The sequence below is a fragment of the Vidua macroura genome, chromosome 5, assembly GCF_024509145.1.
Source record: "Vidua macroura isolate BioBank_ID:100142 chromosome 5, ASM2450914v1, whole genome shotgun sequence".
Lineage (NCBI taxonomy): Eukaryota > Metazoa > Chordata > Aves > Passeriformes > Viduidae > Vidua > Vidua macroura.
The window spans coordinates 60,578,710-60,596,542 of NC_071575.1; the positions used below are offsets into that span (position 1 = coordinate 60,578,710).

The 17,833-nt window shown below is 42.2% G+C and overlaps 1 protein-coding gene across 3 annotated transcripts in view; it reads right to left on the reverse strand.

Moving 5' to 3' along the window:
• LHFPL3 (LHFPL tetraspan subfamily member 3) overlaps positions 1–17,833 on the reverse strand; it is a 258,434-nt gene that overhangs the window by 63,191 nt on the left and 177,410 nt on the right. The window contains exon 3 of one of the 3 annotated variants that reach the window (XM_053977414.1): positions 2,804–2,831. The exons of 1 other annotated variant lie outside the window; for it this stretch is intronic. In XM_053977414.1, the coding sequence (XP_053833389.1) occupies positions 2,815–2,831 (17 nt within the window). In that variant the 3' untranslated portion in view covers positions 2,804–2,814. Of the gene's footprint in view, positions 1–2,783; positions 2,832–17,833 lie in introns of all 3 variants that reach the window. One more of the 3 variants, XM_053977413.1, reaches the window with a different exon arrangement.

The window sequence follows — 17,833 nt, forward strand, 5'->3', positions numbered from 1 at the left end:
GCTTTTATCATCATTAAAATAACAGCATCATACAAAAACATGCAGGAGGGAACATCAGGAGGTCATGTGGACCACTTCTTGTCCCAAGGTAGGCTAATTGCATCAGTGTCACTTCTAATGGTGTTGAATGATATATCCCTCGGGCTTTCCAACACTGGAAAGCACCCTTAGGGAATTGTTTCCTCTGTTCTCCCCACTGCTGAAAAGGCTGTGGGAATTTTGTTCATAATATCTGATTTGAATATTTCTTTCTGGAATTTAAAACATTGTTAGAGGTGCTATTACCCACATATAGGCACTGAAAACCAAAACCACTCTCATTTATGGACTGCTCCCTCACACTTATAAGAGAACTGAGTTGGAGACATCCTTGGCATAGAAGGAAATCAGTGGGGAAACCAAGCTTCTTCTAGCAGAACTGGGCTTACACAGAAACCAGAGATGGCTGAGTAAGGACATCAGCATGAAAAACCCAGATTATACAAATGAATAGGCTGAATGTTACAGGATTTAGCAGTTCTCTGCCAGATAAGGTGTCTGAGAGACAGCTGGTTCCACCAAGCCTGCAATGAGGGTCAGAGCATTGAGAGGAGGGAAGTGGCAATCAAGAGGATTAGCCCAATTCAGGGACTCTGAATTTTGAACTAATTTAGGGGAAGAAAATGGGAACAAGAATGCTTAGTAGGGTACTTTGTGAAGATAGACTATTTCACAAGACTCAAAAACAAATTCAGGATCCTTAAGTGGTGCTAAGGAGACAGATCTGTGAGTTGTCTTCTATAAAATATGGTCTGTGGACACCCATTCACCCAAAAACTGTGGGTAGATATTGGCCATTGGTTTTTTTGCTGTGTAGGATGAGGGAAGATGGGTCTTCTGGCAGCAAAGGGAGGAGGTGGGAGGTTGTGGGGTGGCCCAGCTCTGTGTATATCATGGCTCCTGCATCCCTGAGGAGACACATTTTTTTGGGAGCCAAACTGAAGAAGGAACATGGTGACTTTTTGGCAGGTGGGAAGAGAGATGTACAGCGCTCCTGCCTCAGGGCCTCAGCTGAGTCTCAGAGCTCTGACTGCTGTCAAGAACTCACTGAGGAGAAGGAGGCAGGAAATCACAAACCCCTTATTGATTCCCTTTCTTTTCTGCGACCCATCCCCAGCACTAACCATATTTGAAAATACAGCTTCCAGGCTTCTTTTACAATGGCTAAAAAAAAAAAAAGAAAATCTTAGCTCTAGAGAGAATTGTTTTGCCAACCCTATTTTTCTCTGGCTTTGAGTTTGCCATTGACGTTAATTAGGACTTCCTGAGCCTTGTTAGCCTGGCATTTTCCTTTGTTAGTGAGAACAGTGAAGGTGACCTTGCTCAGTAGGTGGATTTTCTCAGCTCTGACAGTCTAATCATTAATGTCTTAGGAACAGAGGTAGGGATCTTATACGGGAAACTTGAGAAGAGCTATAAAAACATCATGTAGACAGCTGGCAGTGTCAGATGGCATAGCTCCAATAATTCAAAAGCAGAGGTGTTACTGATAAGTCATTTTGATCTCACACAACACATGCTATTCAACACGTATTTTTTGTTGCATAATAAGAAAACAACAAATATCTATCTGTGTAAGCTCAGTGGCAAGTGGCTGAACTGGGTGTAGTGAGAGTAATAGCCAGCATTCGACAAACTCCATTTTATTATCCAGGAAAGTGGAGCAGTCACCAGAACACTCATCTCTGGTGGTCTGGTTTTGAATGATTGCTTTAAAGTTATTTTGGTGGCTTCATTCTACTCCCCACCTGTACAGTCACAAAACTGTAGAATCATGAACAACTCTAAGTAGAAAGGCACTTCATGTATTCCAATTCCCTTCTCAAAGAAGGTCCAAACAGAGCAGGTTGCTCAGGGTCATGTCCAGTCAAGTTCTGAGGATCTCCAAGGATGGAGATGATACTACTTTGCTGGACAACCTGGTCAATATTTGACCAGCCTCATGACAAAAAACCTCCACCAGCATGCTTAGAATATGAGTGAAAATCCTTTGAGAAAAGAAAACCAGGAAGGGAATAACTGAGTTCTGCCTCTCCATACCAGGCAGCACCACAAGACCCATGTGGGTAAGTCTGTTTCAAGCTGCTGTGATTAGTCTCACCTTCATAAACTTTACATACACTAGGAGTAAAAGGATTATATAAACACAGGAAAACATTGTATTTGCTCATAGCAGTCTTTTTTAAACAGAGACTGCAAACAACATTTGTAATTTTGATGTGTCATCTGCCACATGAAGCAAGAGTTTGACAACAGAAGAGTCACAAAGCCCTGGCAGTAGCAGAGCTGTCCTCGTCAGCCAGCTGCACCAGGAGCAGGCCTGGCTCCCAGAGAAGGCAAAGCAGGAGTGGCTGCTTTCCACCGGCAGGCTCAGGAGGGTCGGTTCTGCTCCTGACCCATTTGAACTGCACACTTCCACATCTCTACCCAGGATTTCTAAGCGGCCGTATCCAGGGGGGTCCTGATCCTAGCAGGTACCTCTGAAGGTCACTTAGGAATCACATACACAGCTTGCAGATTTGCCACTAGCAGCTGCCACAAGCTACCAAAAAAGGCAGAATATTAAGACTACACAAAACCAAAGCTGAGCTGGAATATAAATATCAAATGAAACGCTTACATGTTGCTGAACATGCTGCCTAAATCAGAAACACGAGACAACAGCAGAAAGCCATGCAACGCATTTTGGCAGAAGCACGCAAACACTTCACAGCTTGTCCCCTGGATGCCATGCTCACACTTACGTTAGTCTGTGTCATACTACCTGAACTTGTTTTAAGCATTTCCATCATCTGTGAGGTAGGGAGGGAAAAACAGAATAGTTAAGGTATAATCAAGTGAGATCTTGCACATAATAGTATAATTTGTAAACAATCTCTTTATTGGCTGTAGTGTGGAGAGTGTAAATGGTTCAGGCTTCTACCTCAACTTATCCAGACAGGGAACTTTCTGAAAGCCAGGTAAGTGATTCAATGGATTACTAAGGAGGCAGATGAAAAAAACTGGGATTAACAGAGGAAGAAATAGTGACAGAACATAAATAAACACATAAACAAATAAATAATTTTGGTGTCAGTAAGATTAATTTTTTTGCTGTCATGTCAGAATCAAAACACTCAGTAATACCTTTTGATCAGTGAGCAATTTTAAACACCGTGTTAATCTGTCTACTTCAAAAATATTTGAATAAAGATGCAAAATTAAAAAACAAATGCCTACAAATCATTACAATGAATTAGACCAAAGATAAAACTGTATCAGTTCTCATCTCAATATGGAAAGATCTGTAGAAGTCTTTATTCTAGGTGAGAAATTACAGTAATAAAATAAAAATGATACATCAAGATTTTGTTGATACATTGCTCCTCAGTTTTGATTATACTTCCAAAATCATAGGTACCATTTGAAAGACCCAGCCTACCAAATCCTTTTATATGCACAAACTTTCCTATTGGCTTAAATTTTAAGGTTAGCCATGCACTTTAGCCGTTAAGGTTAGCTGTGCTTTTAATTGTGCACCCACAGAAGCCTCCCCTGGTGAGATGTTGCGCCCATGCTACCCTGAGAAAGCCTGGGGGAACCTAACAGTACTTTGGATCTCAAAGTTTCTTCAGTCATCTCCTGTAATTACTCCTGCAATGTATTGTGAATTCACAGTACTTTGCACAGTGCATATACCTTTCATGTCTGATGAGGGCAGATACTAAGTCACCTGAAAGCTGAAGGATTTGGATCAAGAAAAAAAAGGTACTTGCACATCTGCACTTTACACTACTGAACAGCTAAAAATCCCTAACAAGATGGAGAAAACAATTATCTCCTGAGAGAGTGGCAGAGTAATCAATTGGCCTAAACTTCTGCTATTCAAGGGGAGCCTGAAAGGAGATACTAACATAGATAGAATTTGAGACATTATCTCAAACCAGTAATTTCTTAACTAAGAACACAGACCAATGGTTCCTATCACTTGAAAATTGTTTTGAAAAGAATTTAAGGACTTTACTGTGGATTTAATATATAAATCACAAAAAGCCAAACTACCACCAGAGTTGTATTTTCTAGCTGGGCCTAATGTAGAAGAACTGCAAAATACAGCAAAGAAATTACATACAGTAGCTGGAAATATATAAATGTATTGATTATGTGATTGGCGTGTCCCTGCTGAAAATAATCAACATATTGACTTTACTGAATCTTCAGTAAAGTAGGCAGTAAGGAAAAAAAATCTGTGTATGTGTGTATGTACATTTTTTTTGAAAAAATAATTTTATTTTTGTCTGTCTTGGAAGCTGTAACTTTGTATACTGGTACTGGAGTGCCTCCCTTGGCTTATCTCTACCATTATTTCAGCAATGAAAAATAGAGCAAATAGAGGTGCTGAAGGGTACACTGGATGAGTACTGAGATACAAAGCAAGGCAGCTGTCTCATTTATAATGCTGGGGAAAAATGAGGTAAAGTATCTTATGAAGCAAGTAATAGGGATATAATTTTCCTATTTCCCTATTTTATTTTTGTCCTTCTGCGCTGTGAGAGTAAATGATCAGGAATTTGTAGCGATGTAATCATGCTTGGCTCCCTGCCTCCTCTGGCACATCCTGGTTCAGTGGAACTGATGGTGTTTTGTGCAGATTAGGTGGCAGTCGTTAAAATCCAGAAGCATTTCACCAATTGGATACACTTGGGAAGTATCCTAGGAAAACCAATTCTTCATTCAAGCACTGATGAAGGTTCCCATGCACCTCATGCTCTCCCTTTCCCCAGGATCACCCAAGGATGTCCCTGCCTGTCCAACCCTGCAGGACACACAGTCTGCTGCCACCTCAGCACATGGGATGTGCAGTCTCTTCCTTGGAACGCCGTGGAGAAGACTCAGAGGAACTTTTCTTTGCTAAACCGTGATGATGCATGTGAGATATTGGCAGGCTTGTGGCCATCTGGGGACGTGCCTACATCCTTGTTTCAGTTGGGAGCGGGAGAATGTTTCTGAAGTGAATTTCCCAGTTTCTGTGTTTGTTCCAGCTGCTAAGAGGTACCTGTGGGGCCAAGCAGGAGCTTGGCTGGAATAACATAATCTCTTCACCATGCTGCTGGCACAGACTTTGGGCCCCCAGCACAAGCTGTTTCCTCCTGCAGTGCTGCTCCTTTTGCTAATGTAGATGTTGCCTGACTAAATCCTGCTGACTTGATTGAGTCTATTTAAATCACTGTGATTGTTTGTACGAACAAAGTTGATAGAACTGGTCCTAAGTGGCATTTACTCCACCATGCTATTTGGCATATAAATCAGCTGTTTGGGGCAGTGGTAACTGTTTTGTTACCACTGTGAATTTAGGGAAATCTGTTAAAGACAATAAAGAAAGTACATATTTGCAGTGAAACAACAGATATTAGCACTTGCTGGTCTTATTTAGATGTATAGAGTAGCCTTGCTCTGGAGGTAGTTTAAAGACATTTTTCCGTCTTTGAAAGATCTGTGAAATAATCAATTGTAATGCCTTTCTTCCAAAGTATCATATACATTGATGCATTATGCATTTGGTTACATAGTTTAAAATCTGCATATGGCTGTTTGTACCCAGTGATAAAATATTCTTTTAGCTTTTTTTTAATGGTTACAGTAAAATTCTGCATGATGTATATCACAAGTAGAAATTTTCAGCTAGAAATATTGATGACATCTTGCCTATGGCAATAAACAGGTTTTAATGGTACAGTAAAGCATGTCCTTTCTTCTTAATAAATCTCCTCCATTCATTAATCATGCAGATTATTTACAAAAAGCCGTACACAATGGAAAAGAAGAATAACTAATGCAATGGCTGTATTCCCAGGATCACATGAATTCATCTTTACTAAGGTAGTGGAGCCTCTATAATTTCAAGGTGTTTATGAAATAATAGGGAGAAAGCTTTAGGTTAAGCATATTTAGTATAAAAACTAGTTGTTTAATTTGTTTCTTAAGATGAAATTCTCCTATTTTTGAGGGAAAATGGAAGTGCTTGATGATTTAAAGCCACAGACATCTTACAGTAAGATATAAGAAGCCTTGTCAGATCACTAACAGAAACAGTCTTTATGATGCTGAGATTTTGTAGCTTTTAATTAAACATAATTTTTCAGCCTCTGTAACCTGTATCATCCTCACATACCATATTTTATACATCACTGCAATTAGTGAAGCTTACAGGGCACATTTAGAAGAAGGCTTCCTGTCAGGAGCTGGTGGTGTAGTGAGTCAGCAAAGCATCAGAAAGCTTTGCTTGTGCACTTCCAGGGGGCCGGACCTGTCAGATTAATACAAGGGGCTATTTTTGTAACATCCAAAAAGTGTCTGCTGTACATCAAAGTGCACTAGCTGCTTATTTTAGATGACAGCAACTCTTAGATTTGTCTTGAACAATGCAGTCTTCAGCACTTTTTTGGTATGTGCTTCTCCAAAAAGAAAATTTCCTGTGAAGCATTTAGTTGAAGAAGGGCTTCCCATTTGAGATCATCAGAGACATTTTCAATCATTCCAGTAAATTAACAGCCCACACACCAAAGGTAAGAGGCAGTCATGGCACATTGGGGAGTACTCTGAGCATGAACATCTTGATTTGTGCACTGCTCTTCAGCTGAGCTGGGGTTTGGTCCCAGGCAATGCGAAGGGGCTTGAAAAGGGGCTCCTCAGTTGGTCTGGCTTTTTATTTACTGTGTTAATTTTTTACTCCCAGCAACTGAAATCTCACCCTCCTTCCTAGACACTCAGTTATTCCCATTCTTGAAACTAACTTGCCTGAAAGCTGCTCTTTTCCCTGTGGTCATTGATGCTGGATCACATGAATGTGGCATCCGTAGGCTTCCAACAGCAGAGGGGCTGTGAGTTACTTTCCCTTGGCTGCTCTTAAATCTGCCCATGATGTTTGGAGAATTAGTCTGAGCATTTTGCCCTGACTCATGTTTCTTTCCTTGTGCCTGACCTAATGGGATCCTGACTACAGAAGTGTGAAGCAGTGGAAGATGTGAGGTCACAGATGAGTCCCCAAGGTCAGAATCAAGAACTTTTGGCAAATTCTAGAGAGATAATGGAAATTACTTGTGAAACCAGGTGATTTCACCAAAGATGTCATCATTAACATTTGGCTTTCACAATGTGCCCTTTGTTTGTGTAAACCTCAGAAGGATATTGTCAAAGATATTGCTGTTAACTCCAATGGCACAGTGAAGTGACTTGGGAAAGGTGAACCAGAATCAACAAAGGCCCTGAAACTGGAGTGAGCTTTTCTGAGTCATGGCCTGACTCAGCTCTCCTTGCTCCTGCTGCTCCAATACCACTGGAGCTGCCCTCTCTGCTCCTTTTTGCTGTTATCTTTTTGTGGTCCCTCTCAGCTGCCCATTCCTGCTCACCAAAGCACTTACCAAAGTCCCTTGGCTGGCGTGTGCTCCTGGGTCTTGCTTGGCAAAATGTAGCTACAGCTGCACTTTTCTAAATGGGGATGGAGTGTGTGCTTAAAAGCTTTGCTGGATGGAGACCTGGACTCTAGAGCCAGACCCACCTTCATTGCTGGAGCCTGCAAGGAGGAGGAGAAGGTGTTTTTCTCCTTCTCACATGCTGACTGGGAAAGGGGTGAGCAAGAGAAGGAGAGAGAGCCCTGACTTGGTTTCTCCAGTGCATTGCTGTCATCAGAGCACTGGGCAATGAGGCTCTGAGTACCTCCCAGAACGCAGAGCATCCTGGGGAGAATTAATAGCAAGGCTGAGCTGAAAGGTAGTTCTGTCACATTTTTTAATAAAAACATTTGGAGAAAAGTTTTCTCCATGACTTTTGAAAAAAGAAACTCCTAAAAACCCAACAATTATTTTTATGCAGGCAGCTATTAATAGTAGTGTAAATATTAGATTCATACTATAATAACTTGTAGTTATATTAATACTTGCCCATATAAAAAGCATTTTTGGGGTTTCTAGTAGGAACTCGGTATTACTACTAATAATACTTTGATTTGAGTAGCTCTTTTGTCTGCAAACCACGTCAATAAATGTATGTAAGTCACACACTGCAGGGATGCTGGAACCTCCCTTACCAAAGCTATTTAAAAGCCTTGTGTTATGCCTGTTATTATAAGAACACAGCATTTAACATCTTATTAAAAATAAAAACCATTCTTCTTACTTGTTTTCTCAGCTGAAGGTTATTTCCACTGTTTTCTCAGAGAAGCAGCAAAGTTTGGGCTTAATCTCTTTAAATGCACCTTCAATTTTCATCCCTTTTTATTATTACCATAAATGCATGATTTTTTAAAGTCTGTTCCTGAAGTTATTTCACCCATCAAAATGTTTGATTTTGCTTCTAAGGTGTATGTCTTATATAGTAAACTTCCCTGTAGGATACAGGACAAAGATTTCTCTGCTATATCACTACAGTCAACAGGAATACCTATATCAATACCTATATCTATGGCAGTTGGGTGAGGTCTCTTTTAGTTTCTTTCCCTTTTAGGCTACTGCTTTTGGTTTGGGTCTCCCTAGACTCTCAGCACGGCAGCTTGAACTGAGGGTTCTGAGCATGGCAGCTGTAAGAATCATTGATTCTTTTTTTTGATCAGTAGCAGAAACAGAAAAAAAGAGGTTTCTGTCAGCCTTTTGAAAAGCAATTCTGAAAAAATTTAATTTCAGATCAGCAAAATACGTGATTTGAGGGACATGGTATAAAAGTAGAGGAAAAAAAGCTTGGCATCACAAAGTGGAAGAATAAGGAATGGCAGCTATTCTTCCCTGACCTGGTGTTCAAAGGAAAAGATGTTCACTGAGGTCAAAACCCACTCTTCTACACGCAGAGATTTGAGCCAAAGCCCTTCTTTTACTAGAGATGTTCTCTAGCTCCAGCCAGAGGTCACCTGAAATAAGATGTTCTCCAGCTCTCCTGCTGTGACTATTTTACTTTTCATTGCAACTGTACAAATGCTCAGCAGTTAAGCAGAGCAGAGCACGTATTTGAGTGATTTTTCTGTCTGGTACAACCTATGGTTGAGACACAGCACCATCAGGCTTTAGCTTGGTGGCAAAGGCCAGTGAAGCCATTTACATTGGATTAGATCACACTGAAAGAACAGGTTTCAGCCCCATTCCCCAGAATGTTCTGGATGAGCAGCAGCTGCCCTGGAGCAGGGGTGTGGGGGCTCCTTTCTCCCAGGCAAGGGAGGGCTGGAACCACTATTGCTGAATTTGACACAAGTTCATAAAGAATTGTTATGATCCCAAATTGCATTTTTAAAATAATAAAAGAATGAAAAATGCTGTTTCTAAATGCTGCTCACCCCTTCTGAACATCAATCATGCACATGGAAAATCCCACTTTCTGTGACAGTCCACGCATGCGATCTTTACCTGCGCACATAGGAGAGGTGCTGGTGAATCCTTGTGATTCACTCAGCTCAAGGAATGTGGTCAAGACAATAATGTGATCTCAACTAACTTACTTCAGTTCCTGATCTCTCTGTCAGACAGCCCTAACCTGAAGGATCTGCATGCTGATGGTACCTTACAAATCTCACTGATTTAGATTCGAAAGTCCCAAGGTAGTATGCCAGCTCTCTTGCACACATTATTATTTTTGTATCTAAATCTTCTTTAAATTTGCAGACTCTCTTTTCATAGCTGAGTAGTTATTTCAGTAAGTGTGGCAGTTGATTTACAGTTGGTACTGTGTGCACTTTCTGTAGTGAAGCATAAAATTGAAAAGCTTATGTCAAATTCATTCATACATGGACACGCTCAAGAACAAATTAATTTTAAAGCACTCACAGGGTGTATAATGTTTCTATGTCATGCTTTACAAATCTATAAAGTAATTTATAACATAAAGCCTACTTTGGAAGAGAGCTGTAGTAGAACAGATAGCAGAGTGATTTAAATCTAAAATATCCCAGTGCTACACTCCCCCAGATATCTGCAATTCAGATCTGATGGGAACCATGAGTAATCAGTTTCTAAAGCAAAATTATTATACAAGAAAAGGCTTTCAGTGCAATGTCCTTTTGCAAAACCAGGCTATTCTAGGACAAATTAAGTTTTCTAACCATCAGTATGCAGGGCACTAGATAAGGTGTCAGATTCAGATCTCAAACCAGTATAAATTGGAAATCACAGCCATGAAGGATCAAGATAAACTCTTAAAGATGCATATTGGATAAATCTCATATGTAACTGTAATGCCGGGGCCCTTGTAATTAACATCAAGGGAGTTTTCACCCCATGAGAACAGATGCCTTCAAGCTGACCCTACTGTTGTGGTTCTTCCCTTCTGGGTGGCACAGCCCAAGGGGGGTACCTCTGCACAGGGTGAGTGTCTTCCCCATGCCATTTGAGAACAGGTTCTTTGAACATCCTTCCAGCATTTTGTATTTTGGAGCATCACCAGGTTCTTTCTGATTTCTTTGGCAGAAGCTGGAGCTGCCAGCGCTGTTTGACACCAGCTTCTTGCTGCATGAACCAAGGGACCCAGAAATCAAGAGAAGAGCACCCCTCTCTGATCACAGCCAAGTTCCTTATCTACTTGCACCAGTGCCGTGTCTGTAAATTCCCCCACACTGAGCACTTATCATTAGCAAGTGTGGTCAGCAATCATCAGAAACATTCAAAGACAAGCAGCCACCCAAACTCAGCCCTGAGGTGAGCAGCTACAGCAGCCCTCAGCCCTTGCATGGACAGGAATGAGTGCTGAGTCTAAAGAGTTGGCAGAAGCCAGCTGTGTCACAGCTACTCCTGCTCCCTCCTTGCATTTTTTTCCAGTGGCATTGCTGCTCTCTGCAAGCAGCAACTTAATATATTAACAATACAAGGAATAAAATATACAGCAATGACTGTGAACTGCTGGTGTGCTCCTCTTCCCACTATTCATCCTACTTGGCATGTGTGGTGCACCTGGGTAGCTAACTCTGTAATTTGGACACAAATAGTGTGTTCCCTCATCTCCTTAGGAGAAACAGAGATATAATCAGAATTTAGAGTGGCTTCTAAAAGGTGCATATTTCAAAGGTAAAATTGCAGCATAAAGCATTCAGAGAAACTATAGCCCAAGTACCACCTGTGTGCAGAAGGGGGAAGGAAAATATCATTCTTTGTAACAGCCAGTGGAGGCAGACAAAAGGGTCTAACTCAAAGCAGCTGTTCCTTCTCCTTGCATCAGAGGGAGGAAGCCTTAGTTGCAGTCCCCTCATGCAGTGAACTTTGAGATATTTATAAAAACTGGAGCAGCTTCTATAGTGCAGGGCAATAAAGGTCACCTCAGCACAGCTGGACTGGTAACCAGTCAGTACAGCACAGCCACAGTGATGTGGAAAGAAACCCTGGCTATGGAGCAATAGGATCATCCTTCAACACAGACACGCAGGCTGGGGGCCACTGTGGAGCTGGGTAGGGGGATGGTCACAGGGGATGGAAGGGCTAAGCCTTGCTCTTGCCTTCTGCTAAGTGCTAGGACCCTGTTTCTGAAAAATACCTAATGACATTGGGTGCATTAAACTTCTCAGCACAGGAATTGGTTTTGTTGGACATTTTCTTCCCAATAGTCAGTTCAAATCAGGTCCCCCAAAAGTCCTTTTGAAAAGATAGACCACTGCCAGTCCAATGTACTGCATTCCTCCTCACAGCCACCACATTGCTGACAGAATGGGGAGGAAGAAAAGTCCTTATTCAAGTAGGAAAGGCTGAAAAAGGAAGAACTATTAGTCCAAAATTCTGCTGTTAAAGAGGAAGATTTCAAAGGAACCCAAAGAAAAATTGCATCCAGCTCAATGGGAATGCCTTAGTTATAGACTTCATCTATTTCTTTGAGTCAAGCCAGTTTGTTCTGCAACCTTAACAACTGCTTTAAACAAAAGGATTCCTAAAATATGCTTTCTCATCAGAAGGCAATGGCTGGCAGCCAGGAAGCACAAGGAGCAGTGGGGTGCTGGAGGAGCCCTGACCTAGCCCCACGACAGCCACTGCCCCAGTGCAGTGGGGGGGCAGCTGCATGAGTGTGGGGCTGGGGGCTGTGCCATTTGCTGAGTGCTTTGCACACTCCCGTTTGCAGTCGATAATGAATACCTGCAATGTTAATAATTTGCATTGGAATGTTCTGTGACTTCTTTCTGCCTCAGGTTGCACTTTTTTCTTCAAAGTTTCAGCACAGCAGTTCAGCAGTTTTTGAAATCCTGTATCATTGCCTAAGGAGTTCCTGATTCCAAGAGGAGACAAAATTCATCAGCTTTCCTCTGGCTGTCAGAGTAGTACTGAAATATTAAATAAATGATATTTGGATTGAGTTTTTTTTTTTTTTTTTGATTGTGAAAATCAGTCATAAAATCCTTGACAATTAGATATCAGTGTAGACCTATCCCACCATTCCTTTGCAGATGCAGAGTTCTCTGGAGTGTTAGATCCACAAAGTGGTGATAGTGTGAAACCATGATGCTGTAGCACCCACCTTTCAGGGATCCAACCCTCCTAGAGCAGTCACAAAGCAGGATGTATGTAGGGAGCTTGAAGCTTGAGGAGAGAGATGGGTTTCTAAGCTTGGGATCCAGGAAAGCCAATATAATGCAGAAAGACTGTCTGTGAGAGAAAACACAAAGGCCAGGAGGCATTTGAAATGAAAGGCAGTTGAGCTCTGCATGGAACACAGAGGGAATGCTCAGCTTTCCTGGTTGGTGGAGAGCTTCTACTCAAGAGCATTTCTATGGACCCCTGCTGTTTCCTACTCTTGTATTCCAGGAAGACAGTTATTGTTGGATCTCCCTCCTACTGTATTAAATATTTCCAGGTAGCTGTCATGATGAAAAGTCTGCTGGGACTGCCCTGGACACCTCTGCAATGCCAGGAGGGGATGAAGTCTTGATCTTGTCTGTGGTGAGTATTCATTCCTAGCCAAGATTGTCTCCTTTGACAATGTGCTCTCCAAGATTTTGGGTAGGAGGGAACACTCCCCAGAGATCACCAAGTCTCCTGTCCAGGCCTCAATAAAAATCTCCTAAAGGTAGGTCCTCTCTCTGGGTGGACAAGAGAATTATTGGCCTGTATAAATGCCAGAAAAATTCCGATTAACAAATTACATTTGTTTCTCTCAAACACTGCCATGACTTTCTCAATGAATTGATGTGAAAGGGTTTCTCTCTTGAACTGACTTTGTAACTGTGCTGCTAAAGAGGCAAGTAGGGTGCCGGGGTAATAAACTTGTGCAGGGCTCTTGGAGATTATGGCTGGCAGTTGCCTCCAGCTGCCAAACTAACACAGTGAGACTGAAGCCTGCAGTGTAGACAAACATTCTGCTACTGCCCCAGATTTCAAGTTGCTTACATAAAATGTGGACTTATGCAATTTATGTGCAATATAGAAGACTTTCTAAGGTGTTTGACTTGATATTCCAGGGCACTATGATATTCCATGAGCACTATGTAGGTTTAATAAAGCACATAGGAAACAAAAATGAAGAACTGCTTTCCCTGAGCACCATTTGGCAATAAGCCATCCTCATTAAACACAGGGTACCTAGTAGGGATGTACAGAGATTGTTCCTAGACCTAAAACTGCTCATCAGCAGTGCAGATGCTACATTGGATCGTGGCTGATAAAATCTGCAGCTTGCACAAGAATCAATGTTATGTTTAAAAGATGAAGAGGAGGCAGCGATATGAGACCTGTTGCTTGGTCAGACAAATCCAGTGCTTTTAAGCACAGCCAAATAGAGAGTTATACTCCACAGAAAAAGAAATACTATCTGCTCTAGTTAAGTGCTGTTTTTTCTCTAAAGGCTTTAAAGGCCAAACAAGAAGACAAAAACTCAAGTCCTCTAATAACTCAGAAGGCTAATGAGACCTTGACTGGCTAAACAGGGGTTGCTGAGATGGAGGCAGGAGCTGAGGCTAATAGTGCTATCTGTGGTCTTAGTATCCACTGAAGATGCTGAAAAACTGGGAAAGAAGCAGAGAAGAACTGCAAAAGGGGGCCAAGGACTACAGAAAGCACCTAATGGGGAGAGAGAGGTTTAGAAAGCACTCTCTGTCTAGCTTATCAAAAAGATTGAAAAGTCTTGATTACAGAGAATAACACTTCACGGAGAGAAATGAGCTCTTTATTTTGGTGAAAAAGAATGAATGCTTAAAAGCTGAAGCCAAATATATCTGGAGTGGAAATTAGGCAAAACATGTTAATAATGAGGGTTTAAAACAAGCTGCTGAGAGAAGACAAGGAGTCTGCAGTGCTTGATGAAGATGTCTCAATGCTTTTCTAAGAGACAATTTTCTTGAATACATGCTACCTTTCAGTCCATCCCAACAAGGGCACAAATGGGTGATATTTTAAGAGTGGGGATAAAATCCAGTTTTCCTTTCCAGTGTCAAGCTCTGGGACCCTGTGTGAGCTGTCTGGAGGCACACAGGAGTGTAGATGCCATCTGGGGTCTTGCAGGGAGAAGAGGCCCCTCCTTGCTCTTTCTCCCCTCCCAGCAGGATAGTCATGTCAAGAACCACCATTGGCATTCAATCCTAAAGCCTGGTTTGCTGTGTTTCCAAAATGCCTTGCAGAACAATGAACCCCTTGCTTGTCTGTCCTTATTGAAGCTATTCCCAGAGCAGAAGGACAGCAGGGCATTGCAGGGGTGACCACATCAGCTCCCGCCTGTCCCGGGCAGGATGGGCGGCTCAGGGCACTGAGCCAGGCTGGCACAACTCCAGTGGGTGCTGCCTTCATCTGGGGGATCATTCAAGAGAAAAACCTGTGTTCTCATTCTGAGAGAATTTTCTACCTGAAACTCAATACTTCACTAAAATAAGTATCCTTGCTCCATTTTCTCTCTCTCTTCATCTTCCAGAGATAAACAATTATGTTTTCCCCAGTGGAGCGCCAACACCCTTCAAATGCCTGTTAGAGAGTTTCACCCTCACTTAGTTGGTGAGCTCACCCTTGCAAGCTCTGTGCATCAGTCCTGCAGCCTGGACTAGAAATGCTGTGCTGTGGCTCTGCCTTTGCATCCAGCAAATGGTTCCCAGTATGCTTAGAATATTCAGTAGATGATGACATTGAACTAAACAGGACTAAAAGGCTCAAAGAAGGTGGGTATGATTTCACCTGTAGGAAAACAATAATCCCCACCTTCTTTGAAGCTCATTGTAGCTACTTTTTATTCCTTTAAATTGTCAGTCCCATGGTAAGAAGCTGGCAAAAATTAACTCCCACGCTTGGCTTTGCAATAGGAAAGTGAGTGCGTCATGCAATGATGTTTCAGGCTTTCATCAATTTATCTTTGACAAAATGCAGCTCTTTAGAGAGAGATCAAGGCTGGAAAAAAAAGATGATACTGACATTCTATCCTGGTACTTCTAGACTTTTTTAGCATGGAGAGTCCTTTACTCAGCATTTAAAAAAAATGTCAAATCTTCATATACTTACTATAGAAGAGTGAAAGTCTGAACAGTGGTAGCAGTGGTGGAATAGCCCAGGGAAACAAAAGATATGTGGCCTGAGCCTGAACATGCAGTGCCTTGTGTTAACACAGATCCCACATCTGGGACCCTTTAGTATTCAGCCCTTAGAGGGAGTAACTTTCCTCCAGCTTCTGAGTGATTCCCAAACAGGAATATCCATCAACAAGTGGCAGATCATCACTGCTCTGCAGGCAATTGCCTGGTCTCATGGTGACACAGTAAGAAATTTAAGATCCCGCTCTTTTCCCAGCCCATGCTCATTCCAGCAGGATCTCACACATATTTTCTTCCTGTGACTTTCTAGGGAAAGCAGTTGAGTTACAGGGGACAAAGCTGTTTCTTGAGAAATATAACTCCTTAATGTGTGGTTAAGGACAAAAATATTTCGTGATTTATTTGTTTGTTTGTTTTTAAGGATGTAGAGAGGGGTAATAAACAGGAAAATGAATGTGTCAGTGATGTGTTTTCAGAAGAATGAAGAATGAGTTATTTAATGGCAAATTGAAAGGTGTGATTGCACTCTGTCATGAGCATCTGCAAGTTTGGCCATGGTATAAACCATTGCCTTTTTTAGAATTGTCCTAACTAAATAATCAGAAGGGAGGTGCAAATTAGACACAAAGCCCACATTCACAGTCTTGTGAATTAAAAGCATAGAATTCTGACTTGTAAAGGTAAACATTTAAATCAGCTGATTTAACAACTATTAAAAAATACCTTGCTAACTTGAAAAATAAAGAAATCAAGAAAGACATCAGGATAAAATATTTGGAATTGCCAAAGACAAGTGAAGAAGTGGAAATTAATGACAATTACAAGAAAAAACAAACCCAAATCACAAAGGTTTTCTCAGAAAAGTACCTTCTAGAGCAACCACACTACAATAAAGTAGAGGAAAGAAGAACTTATGAAGACATTAGTCAAAGTATGAGTGAAAAGAAAATTAGATGCTTCAGGGCACAAAGATGACAGGAAGCATATCTGTGGCAGTAAGGGATGATGGAAATCATATGGAGGGAAATATAACAAAGTACATATGAGGAGAGGATGGCAGAACACCTACTCTGACAATACAGTCTTTTGCTCTCACTAAAAGCAAAAATCAATAAATTCCGTGTAGGAAGAAAAGCTTATTAAATCATTGACTGTCCAAGTAGATATTCCTGTTGGCAAACACATTGCTCTGTGTGATGGATGGACACCAGGGTCAAGAAGTCGTTCACTGAAGTGATCAGGCTTCATAAAATGCAGTTTTGCAAAGAGTTGGGGCAGCAGAGGCTCAGTGCAGTTACTGCTGTTGAGTGATTTCCATGTGCTGCAACACTGCAAGCTCCTTTTTGGATCAGTGAGGGTTTCAATGAAGGAAGAAGTGGAGGCACTCTCACAGCTCTGGCCCTGGGCATGCTTCTCGTGTGCCTGCCCATGGCTGGGCACGCAGCAGTGCCTGCCCCTGGAGCAGCCACGGGGCTCAGCTCTGAATCACCAGCACTGTGGCTCTCGCCCTCCCCCTGCTTGCTCAACGTGGAACCTGGTGGTACAAGTGGGATGAAGCCATAAGATGGTAATTCCTTGTGTGGAGACATGCCCTACCCCATCATCAGCAAAGGACTCCTGAGCCCTGGATCATAAGGGTTTAGCAAGGACGGGACCTTCAAAGATCACCTAGCTTGAGCCTAGTGCCGTGGGCAGGGGCACCAAGTTGCTGAAGGTCACCCTACATTTGGCACATACCAAAGCAACAATAAAATGCCTCCTTTGAAGCTACCCTGTGTTTCTCCCACTGTCTGGCAGCAAGCTGTAGCTTGGTCCAATTTTAGCTCTCTCTGTTGGCTATTTATATTATTGATGGGTCTCTCATCTATTAGCATCAGCCCATTTCTTCCTTACACCCCCTGCCCCATCCCTACACCCCCTCACCCTCAGCATTACTGACCCCTTTGTGCAAGATGAAACACACAGAGCTCACTCAGTCACTTGTTGAGAGAGAGAGAGAGGCAAAGGAAAGGAGCTTTCAAGGGAGAGCATTGGACTGTAAACTTCAGGAATGTGCATTTCATCCATAACTGTGCAGCTGAGCAGACAAACCTGGGGCACAAAGAAACCATGGTCCCACAGGACCAGGCTGCAAACCCAGTGCCCAATCTCCTTTCTTCTGTGGCACCGTCTTCTGACCTGAGGTGACAGGACTGTACTCTAAGGGAGCTCAAACATGTTTCCATGTACACCTCACAGTGCACAGTGGGCTGGATTTTGGTGAAGATATGAGACCCGGAGATGACAGCCACGGAAATGTCACAGGCCCTTCCATAGCTCCCCTCCTCTGAGTTTCCTCCTCCTCCTCCAGTAAGA